The sequence below is a fragment of the Salmo trutta genome, chromosome 15, assembly GCF_901001165.1.
Source record: "Salmo trutta chromosome 15, fSalTru1.1, whole genome shotgun sequence".
Classification (NCBI taxonomy): Eukaryota; Metazoa; Chordata; class Actinopteri; order Salmoniformes; family Salmonidae; genus Salmo; species Salmo trutta.
In genome coordinates, this window is record NC_042971.1 from 6,908,795 (window position 1) to 6,929,477 (window position 20,683).

The window sequence follows — 20,683 nt, forward strand, 5'->3', positions numbered from 1 at the left end:
CACACTGCATCTTCTATAGGAGTGCTATTTATATCCTGATCATTCATCCCCACTGCATCTTCTATAGGAGTGCTATTTATATCCTGATCATTCATCCACACTGCATCTTCTATAGGAGTGCTATTTATATCCTGATCATTCATCCTCACTGCATCTTCTATAGGAGTGCTATTTATATCTTGATCATTCATCCTCACTGCATCTTCTATAGGAGTGCTATTTATATCCTGATCATTCATCCACACTGCATCTTCTATAGGAGTGCTATTTATATCCTGATCATTCATCCACACTGCATCTTCTTTAGGAGTGCTATTTATATCCTGATCATTCATCCACACTGCATCTTCTATAGGAGTGCTATTTATATCCTGATCATTCATCCTCACTGCATCTTCTATAGGAGTGCTATTTATATCCTGATCATTCATCCACACTGCATCTTCTATAGGAGTGCTATTTATATCCTGATCATTCATCCACACTGCATCTTCTATAGGAGTGCTATTTATATCCTGATCATTCATCCTCACTGCATCTTCTATAGGAGTGCTATTTATATCCTGATCATTCATCCACACTGCATCTTCTATAGGAGTGCTATTTATATCCTGATCATTCATCCTCACTGCATCTTCTATAGGAGTGCTATTTATATCCTGATCATTCATCCACACTGCATCTTCTTTAGGAGTGCTATTTATATCCTGATCATTCATCCACACTGCATCTTCTATAGGAGTGCTATTTATATCCTGATCATTCATCCACACTGCATCTTCTATAGGAGTGCTATTTATATCCTGATCATTCATCCACACTGCATCTTCTATAGGAGTGCTATTTATATCCTGATCATTCATCCTCACTGCATCTTCTAAAGGAGTGCTATTTATATCCTGATCATTCATCCACACTGCATCTTCTATAGGAGTGCTATTTATAACCTGATCATTCATCCACACTGCATCTTCTATAGGAGTGCTATTTATATCCTGATCATTCATCCTCACTGCATCTTCTATAGGAGTGCTATTTATATCCTGATCATTCATCCTCACTGCATCTTCTTTAGGAGTGCTATTTATATCCTGATCATTCATCCTCACTGCATCTTCTATAGGAGTGCTATTTATATCCTGATCATTCATCCACACTGCATCTTCTATAGGAGTGCTATTTATATCCTGATCATTCATCCACACTGCATCTTCTATAGGAGTGCTATTTATATCCTGATCATTCATCCACACTGCATCTTCTATAGGAGTGCTATTTATATCCTGATCATTCATCCACACTGCATCTTCTATAGGAGTGCTATTTATATCCTGATCATTCATCCACACTGCATCTTCTATAGGAGTGCTATTTATATCCTGATCATTCATCCACACTGCATATTCTATAGGAGTGCTATTTATATCCTGATCATTCATCCACACTGCATCTTCTATAGGAGTGCTATTTATATCCTGATCATTCATCCACACTGCATCTTCTATAGGAGTGCTATTTATATCCTGATCATTCATCCACACTGCATCTTCTATAGGAGTGCTATTTATATCCTGATCATTCATCCACACTGCATCTTCTAAAGGAGTGCTATTTATATCCTGATCATTCATCCACACTGCATCTTCTATAGGAGTGCTATTTATATCTTGATCATTCATCCACACTGCATCTTCTATAGGAGTGCTATTTATATCCTGATCATTCATCCACACTGCATCTTCTATAGGAGTGCTATTTATATCCTGATCATTCATCCACACTGCATCTTCTATAGGAGTGCTATTTATATCCTGATCATTCATCCACACTGGATCTTCTATAGGAGTGCTATTTATATCCTGATCATTCATCCTCACTGCATCTTCTATAGGAGTGCTATTTATATCCTGATCATTCATCCACACTGCATCTTCTATAGGAGTGCTATTTATATCCTGATCATTCATCCACACTGCATCTTCTATAGGAGTGCTATTTATATCCTGATCATTCATCCTCACTGCATCTTCTATAGGAGTGCTATTTATATCCTGATCATTCATCCACACTGCATCTTCTATAGGAGTGCTATTTATATCCTGATCATTCATCCACACTGCATCTTCTTTAGGAGTGCTATTTATATCCTGATCATTCATCCACACTGCATCTTCTATAGGAGTGCTATTTATATCCTGATCATTCATCCACACTGCATCTTCTATAGGAGTGCTATTTATATCCTGATCATTCATCCACACTGCATCTTCTATAGGAGTGCTATTTATATCCTGATCATTCATCCACACTGCATCTTCTATAGGAGTGCTATTTATATCCTGATCGTTCATCCTCACTGCATCTTCTATAGGAGTGCTATTTATATCCTGATCATTCATCCTCACTGCATCTTCTATAGGAGTGCTATTTATATCCTGATCATTCATCCACACTGCATCTTCTTTAGGAGTGCTATTTATATCCTGATCATTCATCCACACTGCATCTTCTATAGGAGTGCTATTTATATCCTGATCATTCATCCACACTGCATCTTCTATAGGAGTGCTATTTATATACTGATCATTTATCCACACTGCATCTTCTATAGGAGTGCTATTTATATCCTGATCATTCATCCTCACTGCATCTTCTTTAGGAGTGCTATTTATATCCTGTCGACTACTGATCGTTCATCCACACTGTGTGTCATCAATGCAGGTAATTTATGACATGTATAAAGTATGTGTTTTATAAACTCATGAACACCAGCCAGTTTATCAGCCCGGTTCTGTTAGTTTAGGTGGATTATACTTCTTCCAGCTACAATAGTCATTTACAACATTAACAATGTCGACACTGTTTTCTGATCAATTTGATGTTATTTTAATGGACTTTTTTTCTTCTTTTCTTTCAAAAACAAGGACATTTCTAAGTGACCCCAAACTTTTGAACGGTAGTGTACATCTCCATGATGTATTGTTACACCATGTAGGAGCAGTATAGACCTCGTCTGTTTATTATATACATCTACATGATGTATTGTTACACCATGTAGGAGCAGTATAGACCTAGTCTGTTCATTATATACATCTACATGATGTATTGTTACACCATGGAGGAGCAGTATAGACCTAGTCTGTTCATTATATACATCTACATGATGTATTGTTACACCATGTAGGAGCAGTATAGACCTACAGTAGCTGGCTATTTATTTAGATTTGGTTTGACTTAATGAAACTGCCTTAAATGTGCTGTAGTAAACATTTTTTAATCGCACTAATCAATCAACACATTCAGGTATTTGTATATCTCAATATAATTGTAATATTTCATTAAATTAATTTAAAAATAATCTTTGTCTGAATATAAAATGTGATCCTCAACTGCGTTTCCCTCCAGTCAGCAGACGGCGATGTGCGTCTTTCAGGCGATGCTGCAGCGTGACGTATAATCTAGTGGACGGTTCTTCATAAACAGCTCGTCAACCACCTCGGTAGCTTGCTAGCCAACATAGCCGAAACATTCAAGCTATTTAGACGCTTTCGGTCTATATTAGCTACTGTGTTTTAGACACACTTCTGTCGTATCTACTTGTTAACCTATTTAATTTAATATTACGTTATTTTTTTATTAGTCAGCTATAGTAGCTGGCTGGTTAAGTTAGCATTAGCCTAGTCGCTAATGATAGCTAGCTAGCTAACATCCCCGAACATGAGCTCCCTAAACTACTCCCCTCCTGTTAAAGAAGAGGAGGTCTGCTGGACGGAGAAAGAAGCTCTGGGACTGAACATTGTCGTGAAAGAGGAGAAGGAAGAGGAGGATGTTACAGTTAAACAAGAAGTAGAGGGTGAGGCTGTTACAGTGAAAGATGAAGAGAAAGACGTTTCAGTTAAACAAGAGGAAGAAGAGGAGGATGCTGTTTTTGGAGTGAAGAAGGAAGGAGAGATTACTGTCACATTGAAAGAGGAAGAGGAGGAGACAGGAGATCTGATTAACACCAGTAAGTACCACCTTCAATTAGTTTTTAACTTTGGATATTCGGAGTTGGCTCGTCAATACCTCTTCAACGGAGGGTCCTGGGATGATGACTGATATGTCTAGAATCAGACGACGTAGAGAACAAGCTACCCCTTGTTTTCTCCGTTCCGTTTCCAAAAAGTGACTTAACATATATATTTGAGGAGGGTCTATCTGCTGACCGCAGACTGGGGGGCCACGGCATGTAGTGATTTTAATGTAGTGATGTTTTACTACACACCGTGCCCCCCCAATAGAGCCATGTGAGAGTTGGGTTGGCTACACCAAAGATTATGGATATACTGACAAGATGTCTCTCTGTCCTAACAAGGGGAGTCGTTGTCCACAAAGCTGCACTGTGGGTTGTCTATCTCCCACCTATCCTGTCTTTGGATTGGTGGATACATCTTATAATTGTAATCTATTGTTTATATTCTATGAGGGTTGTTGACGTCAACCGCCTGTATTCAATGGAGAGAGATGCTAAGCTACTAGCATGAATATGCATAGCGATCTGGAGACAACTCCTATAGTGTTTTATCAAAGTTGTCGGTATGTCACGTGTCCACGTAACAACTTAATCATTACGAAACTTCTGTTAGATCAAGTAAACCTCACGTAGCAAATAAGCCATTCATTTTGTTGATGACCAAATTCAACACTTTCCACATTCGGTTGATATTTGTTTCCACTTGGATACAGTCTACTGTAACCTACTGGCATGACCTAGAGAGATACAACCTTCTGTAACCTACTGGCATGACCTAGAGAGTTACAACCTACTGTAGCCTACTGGCATGACCTAGAGAGATACAACCTACTGTAACCTACTGGCATGACCTAGAGAGTTACAACCAACTGTATCCTACTGGCATGACCTAGAGTTACAACCTACTGTAACCTACTGGCATGACCTAGAGAGATACAACCTACTGTAGCCTACTGGCATGACCTAGAGAGTTACAACCTACTGTAACCTACTGGCATGACCTAGAGAGATACAACCTACTGTAACCTACTGGCATGACCTAGAGAGTTACAACCTACTGTAACCTACTGGCATGACCTAGAGAGTTACAACCTACTGTAACCTACTGGCATGACCTAGAGAGATACAACCTACTGACCTACTGGCATGACCTAGAGAGTTACAACCTACTGTAACCTACTGGCATGACCTAGAGAGGTACAACCTACTGGTAATTCTAAACTTTCTCTCACTTTTATGGGGTGATGTCATTATGAGGTATTGTCTGAAGATTGATAATTTTTTTTAAAATGTTTCCGTTTTAGAATAAGGTTGTAACGTGATGTAACTAAATGCTTAAAAGGGGTCTGAATGAGAGCATGTTGTATGTTCTAGGGCAGATTAAAAAATACATATTTTCTTTCTACCGATTGATTGGTTGAAATGTTATGACGTGTATTTGTTCATATAGACACACCCCATGTGTTTAATAAAATCAACTGTATGTGCAGAACTTGAACTGTACTGATGCTTCAACTGTTAGTCCGTGTTAGTCCGTGTTAGTCCGTGTTAGTTAGTTAGTTTGTGTAGAGAACTGTTCCTTGATGGATAGGCTATTGTACAACACACAGAGCTATTTTCCTTTATTCAGGACATTTAGAATGACAACACATTACAGAGTAGCCTAGTGGGATTATTCACAAAATTATCTGGTGATCAGGTTATGAAATGTCATGACAAAGACATTTTAGTTTCCTTGTTTCACCTGAAATATGAAATGATTTATAGTCCTAGGTCTATGTTGTTGTTAGGTGAAGTTATGGGTCCTACAGTAGGTCTATGTTATTGTTAGGTGAAGTTATGGGTCCTACAGTAGGTCTATGTTATTGTTAGGTGAAGTTATGGGCCAATTTGTTAAAGACTTAGTGTACAAACCCTTATTGTCAGGCTGATGGCAAAGCTAGCCAAAGAGCATGTTACTGGTTGAAGTGTTTTTTAAAGTATAAAGCAGTTGATTTGCGACAATAACACAAACATATTAAGCAGGTGATTCAAGCGAGCCTTACAATTATAATCTTAAAGTAGTGGGAAATACACTCATAATCAATGGAGACTGGAGACTGTTTTTGCTATCAGCCTATGAGAACTCCCCTGAGTTTTCCCCACGGTGCTGAATTAGTGAGTAGACACAGAGCTTAATGTGAGTTTCCTTGAGTAGCACTCCTGATCTTGTGCTGTGATATTCAGAATACATTGTGAAAATCTAAAATCTTTGCTCACCATTTTTGCTCCAGGCAGATATACTACATCCATAACTATCGGTTTCCTCATTACCAGATATACTACATCCATAACTAGCGGTTTCCTCATTACCAGATATACTACATCCATAACTAGTGGTTTCCTCATTACCAGATATACTACATCTATAACTAGTGGTTTCCTCATTACCAGATATACTACATCCATAACTAGTGGGTTCCTCATTACCAGATATACTACATCCATAACTAGTGGTTTCTTCATTACCAGAAATACTACATCCATAACTAGTGGTTTCCTCATTACCAGATATACTACATCCATAACTAGTGGTTTCCTCATTACCAGATATACTACATCCATAACTAGCGGTTTCCTCATTACCAGATATACTACATCCATAACTAGTGGTTTCCTCATTACCAGATATACTACATCCATAACTAGCGGTTTCCTCATTACCAGATATACTACATCCATAACTAGTGGTTTCCTCATTACCAGATATACTACATCCATAACTAGTGGTTTCCTCATTACCAGATATACTACATCTATAACTAGTGGTTTCCTCATTACCAGGTATACTACATCCATAACTATCGGTTTCCTCATTACCAGATATACTACATCCATAACTATCGGTTTCCTCATTACCAGATATACTACATCCATAACTAGTGGTTTCCTCATTACCAGATATACTACATCCATAACTAGTGGTTTCCTCATTACCAGATATACTACATCCATAACTAGTGGTTTCCTCATTACCAGATATACTACATCCATAACTAGTGGTTTCCTCATTACCAGATATACTACATCCATAACTATCGGTTTCCTCATTACCAGATATACTACATCCATAACTAGTGGTTTCCTCATTAGCAGATATACTACGTCCATAACTAGTGGTTTCCTCATTAGCAGATATACTACATCCATAACTAGTGGTTTCCTCATTAGCAGATATACTACATCCATAACTAGTGGTTTCCTCATTACCAGATATACTACATCCATAACTAGTGGTTTCCTCATTACCAGATATACTACATCCATAACTAGTGGTTTCCTCATTAGCAGATATACTACATCCATAACTAGTGGTTTCCTCATTACCAGATATACTACATCCATAACTAGTGGTTTCCTCATTACCAGATATACTACATCCATAACTAGTGGTTTCCTCATCACCAGATATACTACATCCATAACTAGTGGTTTCCTCATCACCAGATATACTACATCCATAACTAGTGGTTTCCTCATTACCAGATATACTACATCCATAACTAGTGGTTTCCTCATTACCAGATATACTACATCCATAACTAGTGGTTTCCTCATTACCAGATATACTACATCCATAACTAGTGGTTTCCTCATTACCAGATATACTACATCCATAACTAGCGGTTTCCTCATTAGCAGATATACTACATCCATAACTAGTGGTTTCCTCATTACCAGATATACTACATCCATAACTAGTGGTTTCCTCATTACCAGATATACTACATCCATAACTAGTGGTTTCCTCATTACCAGATATACTACATCCATAACTAGTGGTTTCATCATTACCAGATATACTACATCCATAACTATCGGTTTCCTCATTACCAGATATACTACATCCATAACTAGTGGTTTCCTCATTACCAGATATACTACATCCATAACTAGTGGTTTCCTCATTACCAGATATACTACATCCATAACTAGTGGTTTCCTCATTACCAGATATACTACATCCATAACTATCGGTTTCCTCATTAGCAGGGAGGAGTTTCTGCAACCAGATTGTGTGCGCTTTGCCCTCGTGCTGCAATTTTAGCAAACACAGAAAAAGGCCTTTATTGGAGACCAAAAGTCGTCTGGCACACTTTTTAGGATTTTAACAACTTGAATAACTTATTTCTAGCCTACATTCATTGATGTTACTTCTGTGAAAACAAGACTAAATCTGACTATTGTTGCTATCTTGACTGTCTTAATTTTCAAATTTAACAGACGTCAATTGTTGTACAGCTTCATGGGTACGCTCTGGGCATCACCCTTTACCTCAAATAAACAGTGGATTTCTGCTGTTGTGGGCCTTTAACCATCTGTCTGACTTTGTTGTTCACACAGGAGAGAGACGGGACTATCGTGGATCCTCTGGGGAGCCTCAACAACATCATGATGCTGAAGAGGCAGAGAAGAGTCTCTCCAGATCAGAACTACTCAAGAAACACCAGCAGAGACCCACAGGGAAGAAATCTCACTGCTGCTCTGACTGTGGGAAAAGATTCAACTCTTCATCAAACCTTAAAATACATCAAAGAATTCACACAGGAGAGAAACCTTACGGCTGTGATCAATGTGGGAAGAGTTTTACTACATCTAGCAATCTAACTATACACCAGAGAACACACACAGGAGAGAAACTATTTAGCTGTGATCAATGTGGGAAGAGTTTTACTACATCTAGCTATCTAACAATACACCAGAGAACACACACAGGAGAGAAACCTTACGGCTGTGATCAATGTGGGAAGAGATTTATTCTGCTACAAACCCTGAAATCACACCAGAGAACACACACTGGAGAGAAACCTTATGGCTGTGATCAATGTGGGAAGAGTTTTACTCAGCTAAGCAACCTGATAGTACACCAGCGGGGACACACAGGAGAGAAACCTTATAGCTGTGATCAATGTGGGAAGAGTTTTACTTCATCTAGCTGTCTAACTATACACCAGAGAACACACACAGGAGAGAAACCTTATGGCTGTGATCAATGTGGGAAGAGTTTTATTGGCCTACAAACCCTGAAATCACACCAGAGAATACACACTGGAGAGAAACCCTTTAGCTGTGATCAATGTGGGAAGAGTTTTACTACATCTAGCTGTCTAACTAAACACCAGAGAACACACACTGGAGAGAAACCTTATAGCTGTGATCAATGTGGGAAGAGTTTATCTCACCCAAGCAGCCTGATAGTACACCAGCGGACACACACAAGAGAGAAATCTTATAGCTGTGATCAATGTGGGAAGAGTTTTTCTACATCTTGCTATCTAACTATTCACCAGAGAACACACACAGGAGAGAAATCTCATGGCTGTGATCAATGTGGGAAGAGATACTCTGATAAAAGATCTCTGATTAAACATCAGAAAATACATGAAGGAGTTGTTTCATGATATCAATGAAATAATGTCACAATGTAGAATGTTTTAACATTGTAGTAGGAGTATTTTAATGATGTCACAATGTAGAATGTTTAAACATTGTAGTAGGAGTATTTTAATGATGTCACAATGTAGAACCCTAAACGTTTGTCCCCTGTTCTATTGATTTCAACATGATATGGATATTAGCCTCAGGGGGAAAATCCAGGCTCTGAAATGGAAGAGTACTATTTATGAGATTTAATAAAAAGTGACAATTTTTTTAAATAAAACTTGAATCAAAATGCAACACTTGAATGTTTAGGTTTTCAATATATCACCAACTGTTTCTGCTTATTGGTTATTGATTTGGACACGTTAAAACTGTGTTTTGACATTGCACTATTCTCATTTAGCAAAATGTCATTGAAAAGACGTTGAAAATAAGACTATGCCCGACTTCCAATATATGTTCGGTTGTTGTTGAAAGTGAAAGTTGAAAAGATGTCTTTTCTGGTCGTTTTTTCAATGACTTTAAAACAACTTCATTTCAACGTAGTTGCAGCCTATACACATGGACACAGTATAATAAATTGGTCTATAATCAATTTTATTAACAATCCTACATCACTCCAGTATTTCTTTACAACATTAAAATGCTAATTGTCTTTATTCCACTACTGAAGAAGCATGACTCAAATCACCTCATATTTAAAAATAAGTAATTTTTTTTTTTTTAAATGAAATGTATGTATTCACTACTGTAAGTCGCTCTGGATAAGAGCGTCTGCTAAATGACTAAAATGTAAAATGTAAAAAATTTCAAACATTCAGCCTGACAAAATCAGATTTTTTTTTATTATTTCATGCCTCACCATTAGGTTCATTATTGTCAATATGTATTAACAAAGGGGTGTACATTTGGTTTTGATATTTCATATTTACAATTCATGTAATACTTATTCATGCAACCAACTGACAATTTTTGGGTACAATTATATTGACATTGTTACCCTGCTTTTAGAATATCAGGGTTCATTCTCAGATGTGCCAACCCAAATGTACTAGAGCATGACATTGGGGACTGGGCCCCGATCCAACAACATGCCTATCTAGTGAACCCTGAAAAGAGAGAGAAGCTCTGACATGTCCGTGGTAAGGACAACTTGGTTTCTTGGTTTGTCTCAAGGGTGGGCAGTCAAAAAGTGTTGTGTTTTGCGTTTAGCCAGTGAGTTACCATGGATCACAATTTATTTTGACTGCACGTTCTTCCGTATTGGAGATGAGTTTTGTTTGGGCTCGTTCCAAGGGGACGAGAGTTCAAGAAGCTTGTGAGTTTTAGGATTCTATAGAAAGAAGAAGGAGGGAAAAATAATATCATTGAATATTATTATTTAGAATTGCGCGTTTTTTTCTTGTTTTTAATTGTTGACAGCCAGTAGACACCATGTTTATATTGGTGAAGGTGAATCATTGTAGTTGATTATAATATGAAATGGAAGTTGTTTTCTGTTGTTGGTAAGCAAACTTGTCCATCAAAAATATAGGATATATTTGTTGTCTTAAGGGGGAAGGTGTTACAGGCTTTGGTTTTTCCATTTATGTTTTGAGGTTGGACTTAAGCACGTCTAGCTCGTTAGCACGTCTAGCCCGTCAGCACGTCTAGCTCGTTAGCACGTCTAGCTCGTTAGCACGTCTAGCTCCTTTACACGTCTAGCTCGTTAGCACGTCTAGCTCGTTAGCACGTAGGACGCACTGATTGGTGTCACCTCGTTAGTCAGTATGTGTTACACCTGTGCTGGCTTGTCCATCTCGTTAGTGGGAAGGTGTTTCACCTGAGCTGGTCCAGGTTCTATTTAAGAGTGTCTGGTCCAGTGCTCCAGTTGTCTTGATACATGTGGAGAGTCAACACCTTTAGTTGCTCCACCTTTTTGGTTTGCTTCCTGTCTTTAAGTTTGGTGTGGGTTTTTCTTTTGTTTGCCTCTTCTTGGGCAGATTTAGTGGGTCTCACGGTGGGTGTCTTTTAGGTCCCAGTTGTTGTTACTAGTCAACTTTCAGTGGACACCCCCATAGTGTCTTTCAGAGCCCCTCCTAAAAAACAAGCTTATATTTTGGGTTGGATTCTGCATCCAATTAACATTTATATCAATGGCATTTCCTTAGAATGTTCATTAGTATTTCAGTTGTTAGTCTTCTGTTTTTTTTATCCTCTTATGTTTGTTGTGTACTTATTGTTTTTTCCTGTGAAGCCATTGTGTTGCATCCATGTCTGAAATGTGCTGTATAAATGAAGCTTGAATTCATTTGAGCATAAAACAAATTAACCCAATGACTGACCAATCAACAGACTCTTGGTCCCTCTTAGTATGAAAAACAGTATCAATCCCACTTTTCCAGCCTGCTGAAGGCGTGGTGGAGTGGTAAACACCACCCCCGGCTCTACCAGGGGCTTGAGGTGGTCTCCCACAGCTCTGCTTATGTCATGTTCTGTGGCCTTGCTGTTCCATTTCTTGACTGCCACTGCAATAAATAAATAAATCACTCCAAACTGCATTAGGTTCAGATCTTCCAGGATGGGACTTTGACATAGTCTGGATGCAGTCAGGCCACCGAATATGCATAATCAATGTAAAGAGATCAGGTGAATGAGTGGGGAAAAGTACATTTTACACAAATGACCTTCATAATATCAAAGAACAAATGTGTGTGCCTGAGAGGAAATTAACTTTCATACAGCCCAAAGGGATGAGAAATTACACCAATATCAGTGGACAATTTGCAATTTGCACTAATGTAAATAAACATAGATGATGGAACATATTCCCTTTTGCTGACGTGATGAACCGCTAAGGGGACATAAATATTTACCATCTAAACCATGCGTGACCTCTCTGGCTGTATAGGTGTTCTTCCTAACCAGTCCCTCAACAGCTCTCTGACTGAGCTCCACCCTCACTGGGTCTTCAGAGGAGAGGAAGGCTGAGGAGCAGTGGCGATTTTAACATGTAAATCTTGGTGGGCAAACACAGCACTAAACAATACATTAATTGCACTATAACGGTGACAAACGGTGCCCACAGACTCTTAAGGCATACATAAAGCTGTCCCAACATCTTACCACTGCAACACCTGTCTATCAGTGGATCCTTGTCTGGCAGTTCATTCAGCTTCATTTACTGACTTTAAAAAAAACATAGCTAATATGGCTGACTTGCTTAAACAAATGTGGTTTCTACTGACAATTGAGATGTACAAACTATGGCATAAGGGGACGACAAGCGGATAAGAGGCAATCCGTAATTTTGATTAAGATATTAATGAGTGAGCTAGGACCGACGTAGTCAATATAACTATTTTGTTTAGCACTTTTGAAATGTACAGTGACAGAATTCAGAACATGGGCCGTTCTTACAATGTCCTCCCTGTACACCAAGTCATAACCGTAGGATAAATAAAGGGGGCAAATAAGCAGACAATTAAAGTTTTTACAATATTCAACGATTACATTTCTCTAAAACAGGTTATAGGCTACATGTGCACCACCAAGTCAGAACAGTAGGAGAAATTAAGAGGGGAAAATAAACAAATTATTAGGGTGAGGCACATGGGCTACTAACAACTTACTACACAACATACACATAGTATTACTTTCTTAGCTACAGTATACATATCTCTGGCATATTACATAATTTATGCAGCAGCATAGAATATATTATATGCAAGATATTTTTGGACTCACTGAGTTGTTCTGTGCTCACTTGAACAGGAAGGTGTCCTTCGTGGGCAAATTTTGTCATCAAAGTCTGTCATTCTCTGGATTTATGGTGATTTCAAGACAACTGGGAACTCGGGGGGAAAAAAACAAGGTTGAATCCTGATGATGTCAGTGATCTTCAGGTCGTAGCTCGAGAAAGAGTCCCGAGTTCCGGATTTACAATTCCCAGTTGGATGACCGATCAAAACGTATTTTCCCAGTCAGAGCTTGGTTTTTCCTGAGTTCCCAGTTGGATGACCGATCAAAACGTATTTTCCCAGTCAGAGCTTGGTTTTTCCTGAGTTCCCAGTTGGATGACCGATCAAAACGTATTTTCCCAGTCAGAGCTTGGTTTTTCCTGAGTTCCCAGTTGGATGACCGATCAAAACGTATTTTCCCAGTCAGAGCTTGGTTTTTCCTGAGTTCCCAGTTGGATGACCGATCAAAACGTATTTTCCCAGTCAGAGCTTGGTTTTTCCTGAGTTCCCAGTTGGATGACCGATCAAAACGTATTTTCCCAGTCAGAGCTTGGTTTTTCCTGAGTTCCCAGTTGGATGACCGATCAAAACGTATTTTCCCAGTCAGAGCTTGGTTTTTCCTGAGTTCCCAGTTGGATGACCGATCAAAACGTATTTTCCCAGTCAGAGCTTGGTTTTTCCTGAGTTCCCAGTTGGATGACCGATCAAAACGTATTTTCCCAGTCAGAGCTTGGTTTTTCCTGAGTTCCCAGTTGGATGACCGATCAAAACGTATTTTCCCAGTCAGAGCTTGGTTTTTCCTGAGTTCCCAGTTGGATGACCGATCAAAACGTATTTTCCCAGTCAGAGCTTGGTTTTTCCTGAGTTCCCAGTTGGATGACCGATCAAAACGTATTTTCCCAGTCAGAGCTTGGTTTTTCCTGAGTTCCCAGTTGGATGACCGATCAAAACGTATTTTCCCAGTCAGAGCTTGGTTTTTCCTGAGTTCCCAGTTGGATGACCGATCAAAACGTATTTTCCCAGTCAGAGCTTGGTTTTTCCTGAGTTCCCAGTTGGATGACCGATCAAAACGTATTTTCCCAGTCAGAGCTTGGTTTTTCCTGAGTTCCCAGTTGTCTTGAACTCACGTTTTCATAGTTCCTGAGTTAACAGTTGTTTTGAGCGTGGCACAAACAATGCTTCATTGACAATTCATTAAAATTGGGTTTGATTCAGACCCTGCCAGTGTGCCAGGTGGATATTGGGTTTGATCCAGACCCTGCCAGTGTATCAGGTGGACGTTGGGTTTGATTCAAACCCTGTCAGTGTGCCAGGTGGACATTGGGTTTGATTCAGACCCTGCCAGTGTGCCAGGTGGACATTGGGTTTGATTCAGACCCTGCCAGTGTGCCAGGTGGACATTGGGCTTGATTCAGACAGTGTCAGTGGACCAGGTGGACATTGGGTTTGATTCAGACCCTGTCAGTGTACCAGGTGGACATTGGGTTTGATTCAAACCCTGCCAGCATGGCCAGAAATGTATTCCAAGGTCAGTAACTTATAACCACAGAACCACACCAGACCATTCATGCATGACTGAAAACACCTAAGTATTAGATTTACTGCCATGGTCTAGTATGTCACCGCCTCAGACACCAATTTATTCATACAGCAGCCAACATTTTGAATGGTTTGGTAATAATATGTCATGTTTCACTCGTACCTCAGCCAGCATTGTGAATGGTTAGGGAATAATATGTCATGTTTTACTCGTACCTCAGCCAGCATTGTGAATGGTTAGGGAATAATATGTCATGTTTTACTTGTACCTCAGCCAGCATTGTGAATGGTTAGGGAATAATATGTCATGTTTTACTTGTACCTCAGCCAGCATTGTGAATGGTTAGGAAATAATATTTCATGTTTTACTTGTACCTCAGCCAGCATTGTGAATGGTGTCTGATGCAGTGACATACTAGACCATGGCAGTAAATCTAATACTTAGGTGTTTTTAGTGAGGCATGAAAGGTCTGTGTTGGTTCCGTGGTCATAAGTTACATCTCTGGCCATGCTGGCAGGGTCTGAATCAAACCCAATGTCCAGTGGGATTGATCTGTTTGATCCAATTGTTTGTTTCAGTTTTCAGTAGTTCAATCCTTTGACATATTGTTGATTTCAACATTTTTAATTTTCAACTATTTTTTTATTTATTTATTCCACCTTTATTTAAGCAGGTAGGCAAGTTGAGAACAACTTCTCATTTACAATTGCGACCTGGCCAAGATAAAGCAAAGCAGTTTGACACATACAACAACACAGAGTTACACATGGAGTAAAACAAACATACAGTCAATAATATGTTAGAAAAATAAGTCTATATACAAAGTGAGCAAATGAGGTGAGATAAGGCAAAAAAGGCCATGGTGGCGAAGTAAATACAATATAGCAAGTAAAACACTGGAATGGTAGATTTGCAGTGGAAGAAGGTGCAAAGTAGAAATAATGGGGTGCAAACGAGCAAAATAAATAAATAAATACAGTAGGGAAAAGGTAGTTGTTTGGGCTAAATTATAGATGGGCTATGTACAGGTGCAGTAATCTGTGAGCTGCTCTGACAGCTGGTGCTTAAAGCTAGTGAGGGAGATAAGTGTTTCCAGTTTTAGAGATTTTTGTAGTTCGTTCCAGTCATTGGCAGCAGAGAACTGGAAGGAGAGGCGGCCGAAGGAGGAATTGGCTTTGGGGGTGACCAGAGAGATATACAGTGCCTTGCGAAAGTATTTGGCCCCCTTGAACTTTTCGACCTTTTGCCACATTTCAGGCTTCAAATATAAAGATATAAAAATGTAATTTTTTGTGAAGAATCAACAACAAGTGGGACACAATCATGAAGTGGAACGAAATTTATTGGATATTTCAAACTTTTTTAACAAATAAAAAACTGAAAAATTGGGCGTGCAAAATTATTCAGCCCCCTTAAGTTAATACTTTGTAGCGCCACCTTTTGCTGCGATTACAGCTGTAAGTCGCTTGGGGTATGTCTCTATCAGTTTTGCACATCGAGAGACTGACATTTTTGCCCATTCCTCCTTGCAAAACAGCTCGAGCTCAGTGAGGTTGGATGGAGAGCGTTTGTGAACAGCAGTTTTCAGTTCTTTCCACAGATTCTCGATTGGATTCAGGTCTGGACTTTGACTTGGCCATTCTAACACCTGGATATGTTTATTTGTGAACCATTCCATTGTAGATTTTGCTTTATGTTTTGGATCATTGTCTTGTTGGAAGACAAATCTCCGTCCCAGTCTCAGGTCTTTTGTAGACTCCATCAGGTTTTCTTCCAGAATGGTCCTGAATTTGGCTCCATCCATCTTCCCATCAATTTTAACCATCTTCCCTGCCCCTGCTGAAGAAAAGCAGGCCCAAACCATGATGCTGCCACCACCTTGTTTGACAGTGGGGATGGGAGGTTCAGGGTGATGAGCTGTGTTGCTTTTACGCCAAACATAACGTTTTGCATTGTTGCCAAAAAGTTCGATTTTGGTTTCATCTGACCAGAGCACCTTCTTCCACATGTTTGGTGTGTCTCCCAGGTGGCTAGTGGCAAACTTTAAACAACACTTTTTATGGATATCTTTAAGAAATGGCTTTCTTCTTGCCACTCTTCCATAAAGGCCAGATTTGTGCAGTATACGACTGATTGTTGTCCTATGGACAGTCTCCCACCTCAGCTGTAGATCTCTGCAGTTCATCCAGAGTGATCATGGGCCTCTTGGCTGCATCTCTGATCAGTCTTCTCCTTGTATGAGCTGAAAGTTTAGAGGGACGGCCGGGTCTTCGTAGATTTGCAGTGGTCTGATACTCCTTCCATTTCAATATTATCGCTTGCACAGTGCTCCTTGGGATGTTTAAAGCTTGGGAAATCTTTTTGTATCCAAATCCGGCTTTAAACTTCTCCACAACAGTATCTTGGACCTGCCTGGTGTGTTCCTTGTTCTTCATGATGCTCTCTGCGCTTTAAACGGACCTCTGAGACTATCACAGAGCAGGTGCATTTATATGGAGACTTGATTACACACAGGTGGATTCTATTTATCATCATTAGTCATTTAGGTCAACACTGGATCATTCAGAGATCCTCACTGAACTTCTGGAGAGAGTTTGCTGCACTGAAAGTGAAGGGGCTGAATAATTTTGCACGGTCAATTTTTCAGTTTTTTATTTGTTAAAAAAGTTTGAAATATCCAATAAATTTCGTTCCACTTCATAATTGTGTCCCACTTGTTGTTGATTCTTCACAAAAAATTACAGTTTTATATCTTTATGTTTGAAGCCTGAAATGTGGCAAAAGGTCGAAAAGTTCAAGGGGGCCGAGTACTTTCGCAAGGCACTGTACCTGCTGGAGCGCGTGCTACAGGTGGGTGCTGCTATGGTGACCAGCGAGCTGAGATAAGGGGGAACTTTACCTAGCAGGGTCTTGTAGATGACCTTGTAGATGACCTTTGGCGACGAGTATGAAGCGAGGGCCAGCCAACGAGAGCGTACAGGTCGCAGTGGTGGGTAGTATATGGGGCTTTGGTGACAAAACGGATGGCACTGTGATAGACTGCATCCAATTTATTGAGTAGGGTATTGGAGGCTATTTTGTAAATGACATCGCCGAAGTCGAGGATCGGTAGGATGGTCAGTTTTACGAGGGTATGTTTGGCAGCATGAGTGAAAGATGCTTTGTTGCAAAATAGGAAGCCAATTCTAGATTTAACTTTGGATTAGAGATGTTTGATGTGAGTCTGGATGGAGAGTTTACAGTCTAACCAGACACCTAGGTATTTGTAGTTGTCCACATATTCTAAGTCAGAACCGTCCAGAGTAGTGATGCTGGATGGGCGGGCAGGTGCAGGCAGAGATCGGTTGACGAGCATGCATTTAGTTTTACTTGTATTTAGGAGCAGTTGGAGTTGCACTGGGTTGGTTGAAAAGTGATACTAAACTTATAGACCATGCACTATATTGACATAGTGGAAGATTTCTTAATTTTTTTTATATATAAAAGTTTTTATTACGTACAATGCCATTCATACAAAACAAAACCATCAATATTCCAAACAAACTCAAATATAGGCATTTTTAAATTCAAAACGAAACAAAAACGCAATAACAAAAAACTCAGGGGAGCATCTTCCCTCCCCTTCATGCCTACAAACTACATCTCTAAAGCCCAACCTTCCCCTATCTCCCAGTCACTATTCTATCCCCTTAAATCATCTAAATTAACCCCAGCCCTAAACCTCCCTTCCACCTCTGCCGGGCAGCATGCTGCCCCCACTTCCTCTTCATCCTCCCCCTCAAATTTCCTTCCACCCTCCTCCCTTTCCCCTCCATCCCCCAATCTCTCCCTGTCTTGACCATGTCCTGCCTGGCTTCCCACAGCCCCCATTTAAAGAGGCTTATGAGAAGCCAGAGCAGAAACCTGTCCTTGACCGTCCCCCTCGCTCTCCCTATACCTCTCTCTACCCTAGCCCAAGTTAAAACAAAATTCCCTTTCACCCTACCTAACAACAGCCGTGCCCATACTACTCCAGGAAAAGGCACAGTCCCAAAAGGTGCACTGTCTCCTCCCCACCACAAGATGGTCTTGGACAGGTGGGGGATCGCGCCAAGCTATGCCGGTACATGATGGAATGTACCGGCAAGCACTTGTGGAGGCTCAACCAATTCAGGTCCTTGAGCTTGTTGTCCATACCTTACCTTAACTAAATCCCACCACTCTAACACCCCCTCACACATGGACCGGAGGCCTTCAATCCCCCGAAACAAACCAGTAAAGGCTTCAATGAAAGCTCATCCAGCACATCCCGATCTAATTTCCAGTACCCCTTACCGAAGAGGCAGACTGGTGACCTCACCTGCAGGAGCAGCCCGTCGGGATCCGAAAAGAAGACAGGCAACAGCTGCCTAGAAAACTGACCCAAGGACCTGGACAGAAAAATATAGTCAGGCCTCCATCAACCCCCCGGGAGTTGCACCAAGTGGAACCAGCCATTGTAGGAGTAGTGTGCAGACCTCCATCAACCAGACCATGGCAAGCCATTAGCCACCGGCGCCTGCACTGCTATCCCCCCCACCCCTAAATCTATATTAAAATCCCCCCCACCCCTAAATCTATATTAAAATCCCCCCCACCCCTAAAACTATATTAAAATCCCCCCTACCCCTAAATCTATATTAAAATCCCCCCTACCCCTAAATCTATATTAAAATCCCCCCACCCCTAAATCTATATTTGTGGCGCACAGGGGCGCCAGACAGTCCACCACCTCCTTCCTGTCTGCCGCCATCTGTGGCCCGTACACCCCCACTAATCTATATCTGCAATCCCTTAAGGTGACATCCACCCCCAAAACTCTCCCCTGCAATACCACAAATGAACCCTCAACCTTTACCTCCCTGTGCCCACACAATATCCCTACCCCCGATGAGTGCAACCCCCCTATACCCCAAACTGACTCCCCTTGTCCCACTCCCTCCTAAATCTATTAACATCCCCTCCATCCCTCCCCCCTATACCCCAAACCGACTCCCCTTGCCCCACTCCCTCCTAAATCTATTAACATCTCCTCCATCCCTCCCCCCTATACCCCAAACTGACTCCCCTTGTCCCACTCCCTCCTAAATCTATTAACATCCCCTCCATCCCTCCCCCCTATACCCCAAACCGACTCCCCATGTCCCACTCCCTCATAAATCTATTAACATCTCCTCCATCCCTCAGGTGAACCTCCTTTAAAAAACAAAAGTCAAAACCCACACCCTATAAATAACTAAAAACCTTCCTCCTCTTAACAAAATCCCTTAAACGCTTACATTTAAACTAACAAAAGTTATAGTAGACTCCATGAAAACAATTATAAAATCAAAAACAACAATCACCCAACTACTACCCCCCCCCCCCCCCCCCCCCCCCCAGGAGTCTCACCCAATGCTCCCCTGCTCCATCTCCACCGGCAGGGATGCCGTCTCTCCTCCCGACGTCCCCCCGTCTTCCTCCATCTCACCAACCCAGGATGCAGGAAGGGTGTTTGGCACCTGAGTGCTCTGCATCCTGGGTTGACCACCAAACTCCTCCACTTCCCCAGCCCCGTATCTGGTTGGGTAGAGAGTAGGGGAGCCCGTGTCCCCAAACAGGAACTGCGACCCCCGCTCAGTTGACCAGCTCTGAGCCATGCTTGGTGTATCAAGCTCCACCAGGAGTTGAGGGGCTGGGGAAGCCAGCGAGGACACAGAAGTTTCTCCCGCCCCCATCACTCGCTTGGCCACCCCCTCCCCCCCCATACCCCCTTCCCTCTCTTCTTTGGCGATGGCGGTAACAGGGAGACACCACCCCCTCCCCCCCATACCCCCTTCCCTCTCTTCTTTGGCGATGGCGGTAACAGGGAGACACCACCCCCCCTCCCCCCCATACCCCCTTCCCTCTCGCTGTCCGTCGAGAGCCCCTACCTCTTCCCTCTCTTCTTTGGCGATGGCGGTAACAGGGAGACACCACCCCCTCCCCCCCATA

At 41.1% G+C, this 20,683-nt stretch overlaps 2 protein-coding genes across 2 annotated transcripts in view; one reads left to right on the forward strand and one right to left on the reverse strand.

Annotated features, from left to right (window-relative positions):
* Positions 1–20,683, reverse strand: part of LOC115149608 (zinc finger protein 271-like) — a 73,872-nt gene that overhangs the window by 17,238 nt on the left and 35,951 nt on the right. The gene's annotated exons all lie outside the window — the stretch shown is intronic.
* LOC115148400 (zinc finger protein 2-like) lies at positions 8,545–9,357 on the forward strand (the record flags this gene model as incomplete). Its single annotated transcript, XM_029690287.1, has 1 exon — positions 8,545–9,357. A coding segment is annotated over one exon (813 nt), but the record flags the coding sequence as incomplete, so codon positions are not given.